Genomic DNA, 22,459 nt, shown 5'->3' on the forward strand with positions numbered 1-22,459 from the left:
GAAGAGAATAGAAGCTTTCGAAATGTGGTGCTACAGAAGAATGCTGAAGATAAGATGGGTAGATCACGTAACTAATGAGGAGGTATTGAATAAGATTGGGGAGAAGAGAAGTTTGTGGCACAACTTGACTAGAAGAAGGGATCGGTTGGTAGGACATGTTTTGAGGCATCAAGGGATCACAAATTTAGCATTGGAGGGCAGCGTGGAGGGTAAAAATCGTAGAGGGAGACCAAGAGATGAATACACTAAGCAGATTCAGAAGGATGTAGGTTGCAGTAGGTACTGGGAGATGAAGAAGCTTGCACAGGATAGAGTAGCATGGAGAGCTGCATCAAACCAGTCTCAGGACTGAAGACCACAACAACAACAAGGAGGCGTACAGACACTCATTTTTACCTCGTTTTACTTGTGAGTGGAACAGGTAAGGAAATGAGTAGCAGCTCTACGGGATGCCCTCCGTCAAGCACCGTACTGGGACTTCCAATGTATCTCTGCAGATCTAGACGTGTGATAGCCAGACCTAAGTCTGAATAAAAAGCGAGGGGATGTTTTCAGTACTGAAACAGTCGCAAAACCGTTGTTGATAATTCTTCCGGATTATATGGCCGTGGTCCATGGAATTCTTCTCTTCCTAACGTTTCGTCCAATACTACGTTGGTCATCCTCAGAGGTACAGCTGGTCCTGCTGAGTCCTGCCGACACAGTACCAGCCATACCTCTGAGGATGACCAACGTAGTATTGGACGAAACGTTAGGAATAGAAGAATTCCATGGACCACGGCCATATAACCCGGAAGAATTATCAACAACAGTACCATCCGGTCGTGAAAACCTTCATTGTACGAGTCGGAAAATCCACGGCTACAATATGTGTGGTCGGCAACACGACGCTGGCGCCACGGATTGCAGAGTTCACGGCAGCCCTACGCAGCCTGCTGCGGCAGCCCTGTGCCGGCCAGATGTCTCACCAGCTTCCGGAGCACGTCGTCGGGCACGTTGCGAGACGAGTTGCAGAGCGCGAGGGCGGACGAGTGCGAGAAGATGACGGGCGCCTGCGTCACGTCGAGCGCGTCGCCCATGGTGCGCACCGACACGTGCGACAGGTCCACCATCATGCCCAGCCGGTTCATCTCGCGCACCACCAGCTGCAACAGCCACAAGCAAAACACCGCCACTGGCGGTCACTAGTACTGGCACATTGACGCAAGTACCTCACAACAGGTAACGGGGCTGAGGAAAAATGCACAAGTTATGAGGCGTGATGTAGAAATTACAGTTATACACTATTCACCATCGACATTGTAACAAGAAGAGGAGCAATTAATGAAATTTTGTTTACAATTAGAGGTCCCCAAAGATGGACTCGACTTTTTGAATCAATCTGTATGGTGACGCATGTGAAGGTCTACGGAATCACTCAACAGAGGAAAGTCCACTGGACCTGACTGGATACCAATTCGATTCTACACAGTGTACGCGAAGGAACTTGCCCCCCTTCTAACAGCCGTGTACCGCAAGTCTCTAGAGGAACGGAAGGTTCCAAATGATTGGAAAAGAGGTCAGGTAGTCCCAGTCTTCAAGAAGGGTCGTCGAGCAGATGCGCAAAACTATAGGCCTATATCTCTGACGTCGATCTGTTGTAGAATTTTAGAACGTGTTTTTTGCTCGGGTATCATGTCGTTTTTGGAAACCCAGAATCTCCTCTGTAGGAATCAACATGGATTCTGGAAACAGCGATCGTGTGAGACCCAACTCGCTTTATTTGTTCATGAGACCCAGAAAATATTAGATACAGGCTCCCAGGTAGACGCTATTTTCCTTGACTTCCGGAAGGCGTTCGATACGGTTCCGCACTGTCGCCTGATAAACAAAGTAAGAGCCTACGGAATATCAGACCAGCTGTGTGGCTGGATTGCAGAGCTTTTAGCAAACAGAACACAGCATGTTGTTCTCAATGGAGACACGTCTACAGAGGTTAAAGTAACCTCTGGCGTGCCACAGGGGAGTGTTATGGGACCATTGCTTTTCACAATATATATAAATGACCTAGTAGATAGTGTCGGAAGTTCCATGTGGCTTTTCGCGGATGATGCTGTAGTATACAGAGAAGTTGCAGCATTAGAAAATTGTAGCGAAATGCAGGAAGATCTGCAGCGGATAGGCACTTGGCGCAGGGAGTGGCAACTGACACTTAGCATAGACAAATGTAATGTATGGCGAATACATAGAAAGAAGGATCCTTTAATGTATGATTATATGATAGCGGAACAAACACTCGTAGCAATTGCTTCTGTAAAATATCTGGGAGTATGCGTACGGAACGATTTGAAGTGGAATGATCATATAAATTTAATTGTTGGTAAGGCGGGTACCAGGTTGAGATTCATTGGGAGAGTCCTTAGAAAATGTAGTCCATCAACAAAGGAGGTGGCTTACAAAACACTCGTTCGACCTATACTTGAGTATTGCTCATCAGTGTGGGATCCGTACCAAATCGGGTTGACGGAGGAGACAGAGAAGATCCAAAGAAGAGCGGCGCGTTTCGTCACAGGGTTATTTGGTAACCGTGATAGCGTTACGGAGATGTTTAGCAAACTCAAGTGGCAGACTCTGCAAGAGAGGCGCTCTGCATCGCGGTGTAGCTTGCTCGCCAGGTTTCGAGAGGGTGCGTTTCTGGATGAGGTATCGAATATATTGCTTCCCCCTACTTATACCTCCCGAGGAGATCACGAATGTAAAATTAGAGAGATTCGAGGGCGCACGGGGGCTTTCAGACAGTCGTTCTTCCCGCGAACCATATGCGACTGGAACAGAAAAGGGAGGTAATGACAATCGCACGTAAAGTGCCCACCGCCACACACAGTTGGGTGGCTAGCGCAGTATAAATGTAGATGTAGATGTAGATGAATCAGATCCTGCAACCATTCACCCTGGTGCGCTCTCGTTTGCGAGTAGTCGATGGAAAAATATCATAATTTCGCGTGATGCCACATCGCTTTAAGAAGCGTAAGGATTTATAAAAATGGTTCAAATTACTCTGAGCACGATGGGGCTTAACATCTGAGGTCATCAGTCCCTTAGAACTTAGAACTACTTAAACCGAACTAACTTTTAAGTACATCACACACATCCATGCCTGAGGTAGGATTTGAACCTGTGACCGTAGCAGTCGCGCGGTTCGGGAGTGAAGCGCCGAGAACCGCTCGGCCACCGCGGCCGTCTAACGATTTACAAGCTCGTTGCGTAGCGTAATGGGTAAGGTACTAACCTCACATGCTAAAGGTTGTTGGTTTTAATCTTGTTAGATATACTGAATTCTTTTTTTTTTCATTTCTAAATGTTTATGTAAATGACCCTGATCATTATTTCTATCCAATTTATTCGTTTCCGTGCACTTTCTATCACTTGTATTCATTTGTCACATCATTTTAATCAACATTTTAATTTCTCCAATTGCTCTTAGTTTTTCTTCCTATTATTCTTTGTCCATGTGAATCTAATTATTTTCCTTAGTCTATGGCAATGTCTAAACGTTTGAAAATTCCGATCTGTCGGTTAAAAAAAAATAATCTACTTATATTGACTGCGCAGTAGTGACAAGAATCTATGTTTCGTTACAAGATGTGCATCTTTTTGGACGGCAACAGTCACATAAACATTTAAAACATAAATTCTGATTACGCTGTCGACAAAATAACTTGGATAATGATTTAAACTAAAGCAAATGAAATCCATGCAAAGTGCGAAAACAGGAACAATGAATGCAATAACATCGACAAAAATGTCAGATGACAAAACGGAAGCAACTCAATCAATGTTAATACCTAATAATAATCAAAATAACATGAAAGAGGAATGCAAGTGGAAAAAGACTGACGGAAAGAAAAATGAGAGCAAATGTTCTATTTCAGATGATGAATAACATGATGTGACAAATGAACAGAAAAAATTACATTTAAACCAATTAATTGAATAAAAATAATGATCAAAATCATTCCGATAAGGATTTTAAAAATGAAAAATACTCACTGCACCTCACGAGAATTGAACCAATAATTATTTCCATGTGAAATTAGTACCTTACCCATTGCTCTATGTAACCAGGGTGTACACTGTTACCATTTTAATGATATATAGCATCACACAAAATTCAGAAATATATTTTCGCCGATTGCTCACAAACGAAGGCCTACCACGGTGAATGATTGCAGGGTGATTCCATGGACCTTAACCTACATCACTGTATAGATTGTCTCAAAAAGTTCATCCCACCGCTGGGGACATCTGCTTGTTAGTGTGCATACAGGACGTATACACTAAAGCGTGATTTGGGGGTGCACAGGGTTCGAAGTTTACTACATAGAGCTGCCATCTATGGTAGCAACAATGATCTAACCCTACTGCACATCTAGTCGAAACGAGCTTAGATAGCAGATACGGGGTACGTCATTCCACGCTGCTTCGTCTCTACGTCATCAATCATACTGGCTCGCGGTTGGCAACGTGCCACTCTCTTGGAAACCAGATGACTGAATTGAGTAAAGAGATGTGGATAGCGTGCCTTCCATGCCAACAGTGTCACACCGTTGGTACTGAGGTAGCTCATGACAACACTGAGAATATAGTTCTTGTTTTATCTTGTTGAAAGGTCTCGTCCTGCAGACTTCGAGCTTAGGGCACAGCCATCGACCCTCACGCGTAACAAATGCCAGCACCTACTGTCAAAATTACATGCTATGTGAAGTAGAGGTGACCGTGGTGCATACCTCATTCCTGAACGGGGAACACGATGCGTAAGCTTTCCGTATATACAGACTGTAGACGATGTTACCTCACCTATATAATTCGACTGTGCTCAGACTATAATTTACATCCTCCATATCTGAATACATGAAATCCATTTATTATTTAACTAGAAAGTTAGCGACAGTTTATCTGCTCATTTCAACATAAAAGTTCTTGGAGAGTTTTTGATGGATTTACAGTCGATTGGTTAATGTTTCCTCCAACTTATACTGCAAGATGGTTGGACTTCCGAAACACTGATAGTAGATTTCTTTGAATTCCTGCAATGTAATCGGGAGGCTGATACAAATATCTAATCATTAATTTCAGTTCAGCTACGCCTGTTACTCGTATCCAGATCGAAACATTCTCCATTACTTCGTCTTATATTTACGTTGAGGATTATATTTACGTTTAGATGGGTAGATCACATAACTAACGAGGAGGTATTGAATAGAAATGCGGAGAAGAGGAGCTTGTGGCACAACTTGACTAGAAGAAGGGATCGGTTGGTAGGACATGTTCTGAGACATCGAGGGATCACCAATTTAGTATTGGAGGGTAGCGTGGAGGGTAAAAATCGTAGAGGGAGACCAAGAGATGAATACACTAAGCAGATTCAGAAGGATGTAGGCTGCAGTAGGTACTGGGAGATGAAGAAGCTTGCAGAGGATAGAGTAGCATGGAGAGCTGCATCAAACCAGTCTCAGGACTGAAGATCACAACAACAACATATTTACGTTAATTTCACTTAGGACTTTTAGTGTTGCTCTATAAAAGTCACGTAAGTTGACAGTGGAAGAAAATTAACGATGTCTAAATCCTAACCAACCATGTATCAAAAACATAATGTTGGCTCTAATGATCATCTGTATGTCGACTCTGCATTTTCAAAGTCCAACAAGACATAATCGAGCTGTTAAGCTCACCTGATCATACCTGGATTGCAGCGGGCCGTAAGTTTCTCTCCATCATATGAACTCTCATAACGATTTGTGCTATACAACAGTCTGGGGGGAACATGGTATATCCATAAACGAATAACAGACAAATCACGTAAAAGCTTAATATACCGTCGAAGCCCAGTGTCCTCCACTTTTATAGGGGTACATTTGTTACGGATTTTGCGCAAAGTTACAAATGGTTTGATCAGTATTCACAGAGTTCTCGCGACCGTAAGTTCTTATTCTCGACTCGACAGTACTAATACCAAAGAAAAAGTTGCTCATGCCCGAACTTACACCGGTGAGCTGCCACAGCTCTGCCACGCTCTGCTTAACATGTTGGTTGCCGTCTGTTCTACCACAACACCAGAATAGTTAAGGAACTCCTGGTAATTAAGAACCCGATGTTTTCGCAGACAGAAAACAACAAAATAATCTCACTGTCGCAACCAAGTGGTCATCAGCGACGACAAAAATCACAACAATGGCGTAGTCATAAGATCCACCTTACCAATATGAATTGCAGTCAGTGCGTGGCGCCTGGCAAAAGCTTTGCACGTTGTGTGACATCGTCTAAGTCTGCGGAAGTGGTCACCAATCAACATATACTTTGTCAACACCAAACAAATACACTTACTACACGACTTTACTTGTAAAGACGTTACTAACTTAATATGCGTAAAATCAAAGCTTATTAATGCCTTAACTGAGGAGCTGAGCTTCATTGGATGCCAGCTCGTTCCAAACGCCAGTTCCGTTCTCCTGACAACGGGGTCCCACAACCACACTGCTGACCGACTAGGAATCAGTGACGTCATACCGTCCACTTTAAGAATTATTAACCCTTTTCGTATTATATTAACTTACATTGACTGCTCTATGAGAGAGGTTCTCAGAATGATTTTTTACAGAATTTCTTGTACTAGCTCCTAACTATGACAATGTGTAACTTTGGCTCGCCTTGCTATTCGCCTGTCTTTCAAACTACCATACAGAAGGAGTGTCTGTTTCTGCAAATTGCGCTCTATTTTTACTTGTGTTTAACATAACTCTGCCAGCATTCGAAGATACCCAACAGCGAGGGATGCCCACGTCACCATCGACCTGCGTTTTTGTGGCCAACGCCGCCTTGCCACTGACGAGGGCGAGACGCGCTCGCCTCTGGCGGTCAGATCAATAAGCTGAATTCACATTCAAATACCTCGTGGTTCTCCACTCAGACTATCATCCTGTTTTCATCAAACTTATTCTAATAAATTATCTATGCATTTAGACATGAATACACCTGATTATTTCTCTCCTTAATTGTTTGAATGTATTAACGTGTTGACGAGCAGTACAATGAAGCACACAGTGGACAGACATACGACTGCCACATCACAAGATAACATCGTAGTCAGACTCAATTTCGACCTCTATAGACATTATATTCTTGTCCACTGAAATGAACACTACTCCTCATACGATGTCTATCCTGTCCTTTCAATTTATGTTCCAAGCCTTGTTAAATGTTTCAGAGCTCTCCTCTTGTGTTTTATCTGGCTTTCGGTTCCAGGTATAATTTCACTGCAACAGCTTTCCATGATGGCGGTAGGTACAGGGACCATATTATGAACGCTTTGGAAAATTATTGTTAAAATATTGAAATTCAAAGTGTCTTTATTTTCCATACTATCTGATTTCGCTCTCTGTGGGCTACGTACACTGGTACACAAGTAGCTCCCATGGCCTATCATGGAGAATCCTCCAGCCTCCATCCCATTACACAGGTGCAGAAATCTGCAGGTAGGATCTTCACAGATCCATTTCCGCGTGTTACAGGACAAAGGAGAACCACGCCTTCGATTCCACTGAATGTTACCCATTTCTCCAATTCTTTGGTTCTACGTCGCCTTATGCAGTCTGGGACGCATTAATGTGGCTCGGGTCATGAAAACTGTTGGCATGTTATTTTGCGATATCTTCCAACTTGTCACTACAGTTGGAATAACATATCCACTGGAGTTAGTGCTATCCTGGTTTGTTCCCTATGGAATCTACAGACGTTAGCTGATATATCATAAATGACGGTTACCATTACTTTTTACGAGGGCTCTAGAGTAAGTAATAAAACATTTTTTCGCTCGGCCAATTTAAGCTGAAAAAAATGCGGAATTTGTTGTAGCACATATTGGGATATTCCCCCTAAAGTCCCTATCGTTTGCACGAAATTTCCGATAGGTGGTGGCGCTATAGTTACACTTCAAAATGACGTCTGCAACGGAAGTGCGTTCCAAGCTGTGAGCTGTCACTGAGTTTCCTTTGGCGGAAAACTAGAGCTAAGTTATACGTTCATAGGCGCTTACGAAACTGAACAATTCCACGTGATTAATGACTCACTAACTACATAAAAACGAAAGCGCGCTCGAATCAAAAACCGCGCGTTGGCCGCAATACAATGCCTCGGCATAGGATATCAAAGCATTAGGCCGCGATTTTTATGATGCGCTTACATCTGGCGTACTGGTATATACTTCCACGTTTCCATATCTTTTGAGAGTGCCGTTCACTACATTAATTACAAATTCTGTGTTGGTCGTTCTTTACTTTCTTAGGATCGTTTTTTCGTTTTCATTCCACTTATCCCATCGTACACGACAGGCTCTCTCCCTCACTTTCTCTGTCTCTACGTGTCTCTCACCCCCCCCCCTTTTCTCTCTCTCTCTCGCTCTCGCTCTCTCTCTCTCTCTCTATCTCTCTCTCTCTCTCTCTCTCTCTCTCTCTCTTGTGGCAAGAGGCAAGATACCCTTCTGTTGTCACGGCCATCAGTTTACCTAAGGAAGGGAGGTTGGGTGCATTGTGTTTGTGTAATATCGTATTTTAATTGTTTGGTATCGAATTTTCTAAAGCAGAGATTGGGAATCAGCCCAGAGTTCGTCTAAGCCATCGAAGAAAACCCTTAAAATTTACACTCTGCCTCACTGGGGTACAGACCAACGCACATATGCATCCAGCTCAGCTCACAGTCTCGCAACTCACCGCGCTGACCATTAAGCTGCACGAGCAGGTCATTTCCTTATGAGCACCCATCGCCGATAGTTTCCTGTAGATAAAAACATCGTCAAGGCGTGCTCTGGTAGGGCTGCTACATCATTAGCGGCAGTTTTTATCGTGTGGAACAAAGATTAGTAATTATATTCGATGGACTAATAGTGAGCTGATTCTGAATGTAATTGAAGTGGTAGGAACCTGCTGAAATAATGGAAAGAACTGTCTGTTCTCTAATTATAGTTATTTAATTAGCTACGTACTGTATGAGTTTCAAATTTAAATCCATTTCAGTTAACAAGCAGTGTCAAATAACGTAATTGGTTCATTAGCACGCGCGTAGACGAGTAAATAAATTGTTACGTCAGAAAGAACGAGTACAGTGACCAATGTGGGTTACTGTTAAAAATCATCGGGTTTGTGATTTCTGTCATCGACGTGGCGAGTACAATTAAGGTTCCCAAAAGTGACACAGCTCTGAAAGAAAATATGTGTTTTCGCCGTATGAAACAATAAGCTGTACCCCTGTATCTGGTGTAGTGTGGCCTTGTTAGGACAGCTGTATGCTTATACCTCTGGAACAGTGCGTAAGTCTAATGTGAATTTCTGCCAGCAGATTATAAATCTACCATTATAACAACGTTGAGATTTTTATGGATAGAGGTTTCCAGAAATATCTGAAACCGGTCGCCTTTTAATATTTTTCAGTTTTTATCACATAACAATTATTTATATCGTGATATAAATAACTCAACACACTTTCAGTGCTTCATTGTTTCGTTTCTGTATCTTACAGCTACACAACCCAAACCCCCCCCCCCCCCCCCCGGTCACAGTAATTCAACGCATCTGGAAACCTGTCATGGAAAATAAAGTGGAAAGGAGACTGGTTGCAGTTATTTCTGGAAACCGCTAGCAAAATTGTTTATGACCTCCATCTCCCAATAAAACAAATCGGTGATCCCTATTATGTCCCGTCCTTGGCCGAAACTTTTTGCTTTAAACTTCTATTCTTTATTATAATCGGCAATTGCCGGCCCTATTATTTTAAATATTAAAATAGTGTAATTGTGTGACACTTATCCATAAATTTCTTCCTTATCCTTCAGCTCTCTCGTCGATGCCTGCACAGAACTCATTCCCCTAGTCCACCTAATCGTATTTGTTGTTAACTACACGTTTTATCCTTGAGTTTGTCAATTTCATAACCAAAAACAGTTTAAGTTTGATGTCGAGAGGAGATACACGCAAGAGGACGAGATGCGTAAGTTAATAATCACAAATAACCATTTACTTAGGAAAATACAGCGGAATAACACTTTTTCGTTGCTCCTACGACATTCTTTAGAAATTTATCCTTCTTGCCCTGTACGAATATTTTCTGGTCACTGAATTTGGACAAAGGGACTAAACGTAACTCGCAATGATTAATATTCTTTGCAGACGTATTGTAGATATAGAAAAAGTGCCATTACAGTGACAGATGAAGTGAGAGACAGGACATTAGAAGTATGCTAGTAATAGTCATCTGTTGTGATACTTCGGTGGAACTCAGGTAAACAAAGATCGAACATGACCCTGCCTGGACCAAGACTGGAAGTACTTTCGACATGAGCTTCTGGAAATCGGAAATAAACAACTTGTGCCCAGAATGAAATTTTCACTGTGCAGCCGAGAGTGCACCGTTATGAAACACTTCCTTCCTAGTCCGGAGACTTACCTTCAAGGCTAGTGGGATAGCAACTGCGCTAGCCGAGCATACTTCAAGGACCACCTCAGTATCTCTTTCCACGTAGTCCGAGCTTTAGAGAGGTTCGCCCACCATACCAGGACAACAGGCCTCTGCAGAGAAGAGAATGGGCTGTAGCCTCAGACTCAACCACAGATTCTCGAACGTTTCTGAGATGCGAAATATTAGTTCTTCGTTAGCCTTTGAATTGGCCCATGTGGCGTTCTCAAATTTTATACCTGGCAGCGAACTAACACTGGAGGTTAGTAATCCATATCTGAATCCCGGTAAGCCAACAGTACGAATTTTTCAATCTGACAGTAAACTGCACTCTACAACGTTCAAATTTGAAAATCCTGCCCGCATCTCGTGGTCGTGCGGTAGCGTTCTCGCTTCCCACGCCCGGGTTCCCGGGTTCGATTCCCGACGGGGTCAGGGTTCAATGGTTCAAATGGCTCTGAGCACTATGGGACTTAACATCTATGGTCATCAGTCCCCTAGAACTTAGAACTACTTAAACCTAACTAACCTAAGGACATCACACAACACCCAGGCATCACGAGGCAGAGAAAATCCCTGACTCCGCCGGGAATCGAACCCGAGAACCCGGGCGTGGGAAGCGAGAACGCTACCGCACGACCACGAGATGTCGGCAACGGGGTCAGGGATTTTCTCTGCCTCGTGATGGCTGGGTGTTGTGTGCTGTCCTTAGGTTAGTTAGGTTTAAGTAGTTCTAAGTTCTAGGAGACTGATGACCATAGATGTTAAGTCCCATAGTGCTCAGAGCCATTTGAACCATTTTTTGAAAATACTCTTCGCATGTTAAACACAGAAGATGCAGTCCATTCTCTCCAGCTTCCAGCAAACTCGACATATTATTTAGTTCGTGATTATGTTCATAGTAGAATATTACACATTGCGTAGTAGATGTTCTCAAAATTGCTGTCATTAGACTGTTTGCATGAGACGTCACTAATTTCGAGACACTGACTCTCTTTTTGAAATGTTTCAAACTAACCTATGTGAATGGCTTAAGAACAGCTGTTTGAAGATCAATTACGTGAAACTTACCAATTTACTTCGTCTTCAACAGAATGTGTAAAGATGATTTCTCCCTAAAAAGATTTCACACGATGTTTTGGAGAAAAAACCGTTGCATTTGTCGGTATGGGACACCATGGACAGCCAGAATAGTAGAATTTACTACTTACAGGAGAGAATAGCAAAAGTAGAGAGTAAACACAGGCAGTTTAATGAAATTGCGTTGCAGTCGACTGTTCATAGCGCTTAACTCGCTTATTGAAGAATAAAGAAAAGCCTTCCAACACATTAAAACATTGTCATCAACAAATACGTAAGAGCACTCTGTTTATCTCGGAAAACATAGGAACGGAATGGTTAATTTATGACAACTTAGCATTTTCTTGTGTATGGGGAGGGCTCATCAGAAGCAAGGAAGGTGTGTGGCGCATCGGGAATGTGCCTAAACGCGTGTTAGGATTTATGTTGTTCATATAAAAAAAGTCATGCGCCACTCAATAGACAAAAACAATCTAGTTGTTTATGGACAATACTGCTGTACAGGAACGTATATAGAGCTACACATACCAGGTGATGTTTGCTAAATTGGGTAAAACTGTAGGGTAAGACCCCAGAGAACTAAGGAGCAAATAAGGTCATATTGACGTATGACCGGAAATGAGAAGGTGGAGGTAAACGATGTATGACAGCGTTGATTTCTATGATTCAAAGCACACCAGGCAAGAGGGAATGTTCTGTTTGTACCAGTGTTTTAGTTTCCCGTTGTTAGGTGGAGCACAATCTTGTTGTAGCTACATTACCCTTCGCACTACCAAAGGCACGTCTTCCAGAAGCAGAGGCAGGGTCACCCGGAGGAAGAGCAGATATTCCTCGCTTCTCAGGCGCTGTGGAAGGGCGACTGGAACCATGAGGTGGTCGCCCCGCCTAAACACTCACGCTGAAGCGGTACTGATAGTTTGCTGACACCGTAGTATAGAGATTCTCCAAAGCCCACCAATAGGTGAACAGAAGACTGTCGATACCGCTCCCCGTTGACGTAGCCTCATCTGTCATTAGCATGGATGACAGAAATCCCAGCAACGTAGTGGCCCGTGCAACCAACCCGCAGAGACAAGTCCGTAGATAATAAGGCCTGCGCTCGTTGTGGATGATACTGGCAGTGGCAGTTGTGGAGAGTCTTCCACGCGTTCGTCGGGCTTAGCTAATGCTGGTGGGCCACCTGCCTGGTTGGTGCTGCTAGCGGGATCACTGGCAGACATCTTTTATTTATAGTTTCACAGGTTGTCGATGCTCACAAACTACACAAAAAACAAACGAATGGATATATGTGTACATTTAATGGTATACTAAGCAGTTATTCAAATAAGGAGTGTGTTTTTTGGCACACTGATCTGACCATTTATGAGTTGTTTCTTTTCTGTATATCGTAGTTTTCTTGTTAAGAAAGGAGGTGGTTTTTGTTGTTGTTTTTTCTTATGATTTCCATCCCTGTGCCTTGGGTGATAATTTTATATTGGTGTAAGCGTTCTGCAAAAGTTGCATTATTTGCCCTATATTTCCATGCTCTTACATGTTCTTTGTATCTGGTGTCAAATATCCTCCTACTAGGATCTATGTATCTTGAATTGAACTCTTAGTTTTCTGGGCTATTTTTCTGCCTTGTCTTTTTCTGCCTTGTCTTCCTTTTTTTTTTGAATATTCGATATTTTGTATATGTATTTGCGGTTGTATGTAAATGTGTAGAATTTTCTACTTTCTGTTTCTTTCTCACTTTGTGCTATTTCTGTTCTTTTACTTCGTGCGTTTGTATAAGATCCCTTCGTGTTCGAGACATCTGAATTTTGTCTCTTTTCCGTTTCCTGATTTTACTGTTCAGATTTGTTGCGAAGTTTCCTTTGCATTCACTGTCTGAAGCAATTTGTTTACCTAACTTGTTTCGTTCCTGTTTTCCTGTATGAAAATGGTTTCTGACACAACTATGAGGTTTCCCATGTATTTTTCGTCTATTCTTGTGCTGACGTTGTGTTTCAGTTCTTTTTGGAGCATTGTTATTTATTTTGGATGCAAAACAGTTTCAGTGAGGTTGACCAGTCTTGGACAAAAGTGATGCTTTTTGTAAGACTGGATATAATTTGTGACTGTGGTAGGAGTTTTAACTTTTCAACCTATCTTCTGTTAATTTTTCACTAGATAAATTACATCTACTTATGACATCTGGTACCTGATAGAGAAACCAAGCAGTAAAATTGACCAATTACACACAGACATTAGATCTGTTCATGGTAGGATACGTTTTACAACGGAAAAAGAGAAAAATAGGCAGTTAAATTTCTTAGACATCACCATAAAGAATCAAAACAACGAACACACTCTTGACGTCTGCTGAAACCACTAGTAACAACATCGACAATTATACATAAGGTATCACATCACCTGAAATTTCAAAAGCAGGCAGCACTTAGATACATGCTCCAGAGACTAAACACAGTGCTATTAGACACAGACAACTATCAAAAATATTATCATAATACAAACAACCACAAAAAGTGGATACCAAGGAAACTTAGAAACAAAGCTTAACAACGAAACCAAGAAACAGAAAAGAGCAAACATGCCGCTGTCGCCAACGCAAGAAGAGAATCTCATACAAACAAACACACGAAACACGAGAACAGCAACAACACAAAGTTGGAAAGAAACAGAAAACAAAAGATTGTACACAATGACATACAACCACTAATACACACTCGGAATATCTATTACTTTCAAAAAACAAGACACAAAAGCAGCCGACCAAACGAACTATCCAGTTCAGAAATATTTTCCAAAGGCAACAGGAAACACTGATCTATATCGTAAATGAGGGAAATAACAACTAAAATTCAGCACGTGTGATGGACGATATGTAGGTGAGACTGGGAGGACATTTGACACTGTATACATAGAACTTGTAAGAACAAGGAATATAGGATAAATCATTCAACTTTTGCAGAATGCTTACACCAGCAGCAACATAACATTATCACCTGAGACACAGGCATGGAACTATAAACAACAAAAGCTACCTCCTCACTCTACAAGAATTCCACCAGATACAGAAAATCTCACAAAAGATCGGACCAACTTGGAGAAAGCCACACACTCTTTAACTGACTGATCACTTAACATAACATGAAATATATACACATAAACACGGGCTCCAACTACCACTGCCATCTCATTCCAGTTTCTTTCTATTATCACCATCGCCTTCCTCCCCCCCCCCCCCCCGCTCTGCCGAAAAAAAAAAAAATTAATAATATTCGAACCAAACTCGCAAGAATTCCAACCCATCTCCAGTCACATCTCCACTGAACATACAAGGCTTTTTCACTCATTTACACTCACTTTCTCTCTCTCTCTCTCTCTCTCTCTCTCTCTCTCTCTCTCTCTCACACACACACACACACACACACACACACACACACGAATCATAAATATACATTTATTTATTTCACAGATTGGCAATGCTCACAACCTACACGGAAAACAAACGAACAAACATAAACACTGTGATATTGTGATTAGCCAGAACACATAAAACTTCAGTTCTATTTCCATAAGTGAGGTGAAGTGTAAATACGCGAAGAAATATCGCAAGAGAAAGGGAAAAATGCGAAGAACTGCTAAGAGCATATGTGTAACGAAGCTTCTATCGACGTAAGTCTGTCCTAACAAAGATGGAGGAAGCTGGAGTTTGTAGAATGTGTAAACGAAAGGCAGAAACACCGTAAGTAAATTGCCCATCAAGTTTACAAACAAAATGTTGTTTTTAATTTAAAATAAAAAAAGTATAGAAACATATGTTCCCAGCTGGGAAAATGACCACGGCAGATTCTCCGTAAGTAAAAGCAAACGCGTCTGGCGGAAAGTTCTCTTTAATTAATTGCACTTCGATTAAGACGTAGAAACCAATAACACAATAGGAAGACAAGTAGCTGAACTCAGGCACATAAACTGAATGTACAGATTTGACGTATCAGAACGGAATTAACTGTGCGAAGACATAAAATAGTTTGCAATAAGTGTTAACAGGTACTTTGTTCTTACTCAGAATATTCCAATTCTGTGCAGCGCGCATGTGAAGGTAATCACAAACGTTGGACCTGTCTGTCACTTCAGCGGAAGTACTTGTGATCCACACCTTACCCGGTTAAAGGAAGAGTTCAGAGGTCATCGGAGGCATCATGCTGCTAGACTGGGAAGGGGACGTGTCCAACAGTACACGAGTAAGAACCGTTTCCAAATTTTGCACACGCGCTTCATTGAGAAAATAAGACTACACTGTTTTTGGGTGTCGTTGTTGGGAAAGTTTAACAAACCTGTGTTGAAGACATATTGTGAACAAAATTACTGTCTTCATCATAACGTTTGCCAACCAACTCACTGAATCAGTCTATCGAAAATGGCATTTCTAGAATCTTTGCAAATCCTGGAACGATAGATGTGGTCGCCCGTGAGTCTCACTGAACAGATGTTCCCGTACTTACGACAGTAGCTCACGTGTTTCACAGCAGTGTGTTGCAGAGGCAGCTGGTGAGAGAATCCGACCCTACCGCCTCAACGGACATGAGAGGATTTCTGTATGCTCTTGAGCCTCCACCGTAAGCATGTATAGATGCAGAGTAGCGTTAAATCAGTTACTCACCCACCAGACCCACTTCCGTCGACAATACTGTCCCGCGCTCCTGTGTAGCGGGCCCCTCTTCTCGTCTTGCTGACGTGTACGGGAGTCCCGCCAGAGTGCACGTGACCAGTTACAGGTAACGCTGTAACGCTGTAACGCTGCATCAAGCGGACGCGATCAGTCGGGCCGCAGCCGCGGCGACAGTAATTCAGTTCCGCCCGGCGACCTCTGCGCCATTTGAAGGGCACGCACCTGCCCTAGGAGCGCGGCCGCAGAGCAAAGCCGGCCACGGCCGGCTCGACTCACCTGGCGGCGGAGTCCCGCCGAACCTCATTCCGCTAACGCGTCGCCAAAGGACGCCTCCGCTCTCTCATCCCGCTGCCGGCGTGGCAAACAGGCCGAAATTGAGGCCCTCTATTCCTCCCGTATCCCTACTGATGGCTTTCAGCAATCCGCAGGCAGAAGTCGTGACTTCCTGACAGACTGGAAGTTCCGTCTATCACAAGCGTGGTATCTCTGTTCCTTGTATAGGGAAGCAAGCGCCTCAGCCACATAAAGGCAGTGGCGACACAAAGAAAGACGGAATTTACCCCCTCTTCCACCCAGTCCCAAGGTGAAGCTAACAGCGCGTCTCTGCGTTTTTCGGCGGTTGACATAGGAGTATGCAACTGCATAACATAAAAATTTGATAGTGCTATAATGACGTAATTTGTTAGTAGAGTAGTATAGAGATATGTAGAAGTAAGGAATAAGGAGCTTGAACATCATCAGATAAATAGTTTCCCCAATAATTAATGTTTCAAATGGCTCTGAGCACTATGGGACTTTACGTCTGAGATCATCAGTCGCCTACAACTTAGAACTACTTAAACCTAACTAACAAAAATACACCACACACATCCATGCCCGAGGCAGGTTTCGAACCTGCGGCCGTAGCAGTCGCGCGGTTCCGGACTGAAGCGCCTAGAATGAGTCGGCCACCGCGGCCATCAATAATTAACGTTTTACTAAGTTTTGCATCCGGCAGGATTTAAAGATGCAGAGTTCAAACTTTGGCAAAACCTGTAATTTGACGTGATAACATGATTTAGTGATATGCAGTGAACCACCTTCAGTAATTTTCGAGCTTTTAAAGGAAATGTAAATTCTGGATAAAAATTCAGTAAAACATAGTGAATTATCGACTGTTTAGGTATAAGTTAGAATGTAAAGATTGCAGCATCGTCTTTTTGACTGCAGAAAGATTACGATGTATCAAGTTGCAAGAGATGGATATAATTTACCAGGAGTACAACGTTGATTGAATGACCAGTCAAGAGTTTACGGAGAACATAGCTCAATTCAAAAAATCGTCACATCCCAAATATTCTTATTGTAATAGGAAAATGAAACTGAAATGAAATATCGCTTCACCATAGACCTATAAATCTACGGCAGCTAAAATCACAGTCAGTGCAATGTCAGTTGGGAAAGTTATTACAAGAAGCGTTCAGTGAGTAAGGCAACAATTTTTTCTCGGAAATTTCGGGTGAAAAAAAATCGAAATTTGTTGAGACACCTTGGAATATTCCAGTTCGACCTCCTATAGTTTCATGAATTTTCGGTGGGTGGCGGCGCTATATGTAACCTTGACAACGGCTCCTGTAAAGCAGGTGCGTTCCAAGCAGAAAGCTGTCACAGTGTTCCTTTTGCTGGAAAACAAGAGCATCGTAGATATTCAGTAGCGCTTGCAGAACATGTACGAAGACTTGACACTGAACAAAAGCACGGTGAGTCGTCGAGCAACAGAGACGAGCTCGCAAAGCTTCATTCGACAGTTCTTCCTCATCCACGCTACATCCCGAATCTCGCACCTTCTGACTTTCATCTGTTTAGCACAATGAAGGATACACTCTGTGGGAAGCAGTATGAGCATGATGGGGAAGTTAGTGATGTAGCAAGAAGTTGGCTGCGACGTCGACCAGTAGAGTGGTACCAGAAGGGCATACAGGCCGTCCCAGTAAGGTGGCGTAAGGCCGTCACACTGAAACGAGATTATATTGCAAAATAAGGTTGTGTAGCCAAAAGAGTGGGGAAAATGTGGTGTACTGGAATCCTGAATAAAGCTATCGCGTTTTCAGAAAAAAAGTGTGTTGCATTACCTATTGAATGATCCTCGCAGTAATTTAGTATGCCAACAAGATGTTTGCTCGTTGGCTTTAGTCAACAACGTGTTTCGTCATCAGGCATCAAATCAGTGGCGACGTTGCGTTGTGCGGTTAGTAGCCACCGTGAAGTATGCCGCGGATGGCTGAATACGGAAACTGTTTGAGAAACTGAAAATACTTCATCTATTTCGATCTAACATCGTCTGCACGTCCCAGTTATTCTAAATTTGAGTGGCGAGTGCAATATTAAAAGTTTATAGAGCAGATAACTTGTCTTCTGAATTATTCGAACAATTTGTCACTGAAAGACCATTTTTAAATAATGGAGCGTCATGTGCTGAGGAGAGCAATAAAATTTATTATGAATAATTTGTGCATGTGAAACCGTAAACCTCTGAATTACACTGAGGTGACAGAAGTCATGGGATAGCGATATGCACTTATACAGGGGGCGGCAGTGTCTCGTACACTAGGTAGAAAATGCCACTGCATTGGCTGAACTGTCCTATGTACTCAGCAGGTAATTCACGTGGAATGTACTCCTCGCGATGATGGCCGCATTGCGAAAATTAACAGACTTCAAACGCGGAATGGTAGTTGGAGCTAGACGCATGGAACATTCCATTCTGGAAATCGTTAGGGAATCCAGTATTCCGAGACCCAGAGTGTAAAGAGTGTAAATAATCAATAAATAATAGAGTGTAAATAATCAATAAAATTTAGAAATGGATTACATGTATAAAAAAATCTCATGTCGATATGACGTCTTGGGTCACTACTAGTTTCGACTCCCATACACTCACGTGACGCAGTAGATCCAACTGTATTGGACATACTCATGTAATGCTACACCATTACAAGGATTTTACTGTAGTGTAACCACTCCGCCACAGGCCGTGCGTTATGAACTGGTGCTCGATTGTGTTGAAAGCTGCAATCGCCATCCCCGAACTGCTCTTCAACAGTGGGAAGCAAGAAGGTGCTTCAAAAATCAATATAGGCCTGCAATGTGATAGTGCCACGCAAAATAACAAGGGGTGCAAGTCCCCTTCATAAAAACACGACCACATCATTACACCACAGCCTCCGAGTTTTACTGTTGGCTCGGTGGCAGATGACGTTCACCGGGAATTCGCCATTCCCAAACCCTGCCATCGGATCGCCACATTGTGTACCGTGATTCGTCACTCCACACAACGGTTTTCCACTGTTCAATCGTCCAATGTTTACGCTCCTTACAGCATGCGAAGCATCGTTTGGCATTTACCATGGTGATGTGTGGCTTATAAGTAGCCGCTCGACCATGAAATCCAAGTTTTCTCACCTCCTGCCTAACTGTCATAGTACTTGCAGTGGATCCTGATGCAGTGTGGACTTCCTGTGTGATGGTCTGGATAGATGTCCGCCTGTTACACATTACGACCCTCTTCAACTGTCGGCGGTCTCTGTCAGTCAACAGACGAGGTCGGCCTGTACGCTTTTGTGCTGTACGTGTCCCTTCACGTTTCCACTTCACTATCACATCGGAAACGGTGGACCTAGGGATGTTTAGGAGTGTGGAAATCTCGCGTACAGACGTATGACGTAAGTGACACCCAATTACCTGACCACGTTCGAAGTCCGTGAGTACTGCGGAGCACCCCATTTTGCTTTCTCACAATGTCTAATAAGTACTGAGGTCGCTGATTGCAGTACCTGGCAATAGGTGGCAGCACAATGCGCCTAATATGAGAAAGATATGTTTTCGGAGGTGTCCGAATGCTTTAGATCATATAGTGTATAAGACAAAGACAAAGATGACTGAATTACGTAGTTCATTTCACAACACGAGTAATAAAGGAAGACGTTTGGGTTTCCAGGATCGAAATTGGTATAAAAGCATTCACTGTCCTGTTGTGTTATTGCAGTGTTAGTACCTTGTCCAATTTCTGTTGTTACTATTTAGGTGAGAAACTCTCTTTGGGAGTGATTCTGTTAGGGTTTGTAGTTCTTGCAGTGAGATTGACGTATTGCTCTTCTCAAGTTACATACGACCTCAAATTGCCATCCATTGCGATAAACACGCCTTGCAAGTATTCTCCAAAGGTTTTCCATGGGGTTCGAATATGGGTTACGTGTAGGCAAGGGCAAGACATCTATATCTTTATGTTCAAACCACTTTTTGGTTGTAGCAGAAACGTGCATACTGCATTCTCTTGTTGGAGATTTCAATCTAACGTGAAGCCGAGTAATGCGTGATTTACATTTAGCTCAGAAGGCTGCCCAAATCATAACACTCCCACCACCAAAAGTTCTGCTCAGTCTCACCTGCTGCTCTGTCATCAGATCATGTCAGTAATACTAAAATACATTCGGCGCATCTAAATTAAATTTCCTCTCCTCACTACAGATTACTTTAGCCCGTTCTGAAGTCCACGACACGCTTGCAGCAAACTCCAATCCAGCCTGTTCTGCTTGGGTGCTGGAAGCGGTTTTTGCAGACGTTTCTTGAATGCGAGATGCTTTTAACGTAACAAAATTTGCCGTATACGTCTTTCAGTTACTGGCAACTGTAAATCGACAACAGATTTAGAAGAACAACTGTTTGTGGCCTTTATTTTGGGCAAAATTAACAGTCTCGGTACGTCAGATAATTTAGTACTTTGTCAATATTTTCCGTTCTGTCCATATCGTGCGCCCAGTCTAACGAAAATATCAATCGTTGCACTTGAACGGTTATATTACTTGGTGATAAAAGAGTCCCAGTTCCTTGTACTCACCGATTTTTGCTTTTTAATCACATGGCACTATCATCATCATTAACTGTGTCGGTTTCCTGTCTGCATTAGAGGCACGTACACACACGCTGACACCACACAGATCCGACTGCCTTCACGCCGAGTTCCACTGTGTACCACCTGAATCGCTGATATCCTGCTATACGCTGTACAGCTTACATCAAATGCTGTACCATTTGACTGCATTTGTCCATATAATGGATATCACACTAATGCATGTACATTGTCCACAATTACGCCGACCGACAGTGCTAATTTTCCTGCAAATATTGATGCCTTTATATTGCTTTCAACTACGGTATGTATTATACTTAACATAAGACTAAGACTTAGGTAAACATAAACCCGAGACAGAGCCGAGCGGAGTGGATGCATGTTCGACGACGAAGAATACAGCGGCGATCGCTGTTGCCGATTGTCAGTATCGTGTGCGAATGGAACTACACTCCTGGAAATTGAAATAAGAACACCGTGAAGTCATTGTCCCAGGAAGGGGAAACTTTATTGACACATTCCTGGGGTCAGATACATCACATGATCACACTGACAAAACCACAGGCACATAGACACAGGCAACAGAGCATGCACAATGTCGGCACTAGTACAGTGTATATCCACCTTTCGCAGCAATGCAGGCTGCTATTCTCCCATGGAGACGATCGTAGAGATGCTAGATGTAGTCCTGTGGAACGGCTTGCCATGCCATTTCCACCTGGCGCCTCAGTTGGACCAGCGTTCGTGCTGGACGTGCAGACCGCGTGAGACGACGCTTCATCCAGTCCCAAACATGCTCAATGGGGGACAGATCCGGAGATCTTGCTGGCCAGGGTAGTTGACTTACACCTTCTAGAGCACGTTGGGTGGCACGGGATACATGCGGACGTGCATTGTCCTGTTGGAACAGCAAGTTCCCTTGCCGGTCTAGGAATGGTAGAACGATGGGTTCGATGACGGTTTGGATGTACCGTGCACTATTCAGTGTCCCCTCGACGATCACCAGTGGTGTACGGCCAGTGTAGGAGATCGCTCCCCACACCATGATGCCGGGTGTTGGCCCTGTGTGCCTCGGTCGTATGCAGTCCTGATTGTGGCGCTCACCTGCACGGCGCCAAACACGCATACGACCATCATTGGCACCAAGGCAGAAGCGACTCTCATCGCTGAAGACGACGCGTCTCCATTCGTCCCTCCATTCACGCCTGTCGCGACACCACTGGAGGCGGGCTGCACGATGTTGGGGCGTGAGCGGAAGACGGCCTAACGGTGTGCGGGACGGTAGCCCAGCTTCATGGAGACGGTTGCGAATGGTCCTCGCCGATACCCCAGGAGCAACAGTGTCCCTA

The 22,459-nt window shown here is 43.3% G+C and overlaps 1 protein-coding gene across 1 annotated transcript in view; it reads right to left on the bottom strand.

Moving 5' to 3' along the window:
• Nucleotides 1-22,459, bottom strand: part of LOC126252741 (dipeptidase 1-like) — a 1,484,085-nt gene that overhangs the window by 167,824 nt on the left and 1,293,802 nt on the right. The window contains exon 10 of the mRNA XM_049953644.1: nt 969-1,145. Within this exon, the coding sequence (XP_049809601.1) occupies nt 969-1,145 (177 nt within the window). The remainder of the gene's footprint in view (nt 1-968; nt 1,146-22,459) is intronic.

Source organism: Schistocerca nitens, chromosome 4 (assembly GCF_023898315.1).
Source record: "Schistocerca nitens isolate TAMUIC-IGC-003100 chromosome 4, iqSchNite1.1, whole genome shotgun sequence".
NCBI lineage: Eukaryota > Metazoa > Arthropoda > Insecta > Orthoptera > Acrididae > Schistocerca > Schistocerca nitens.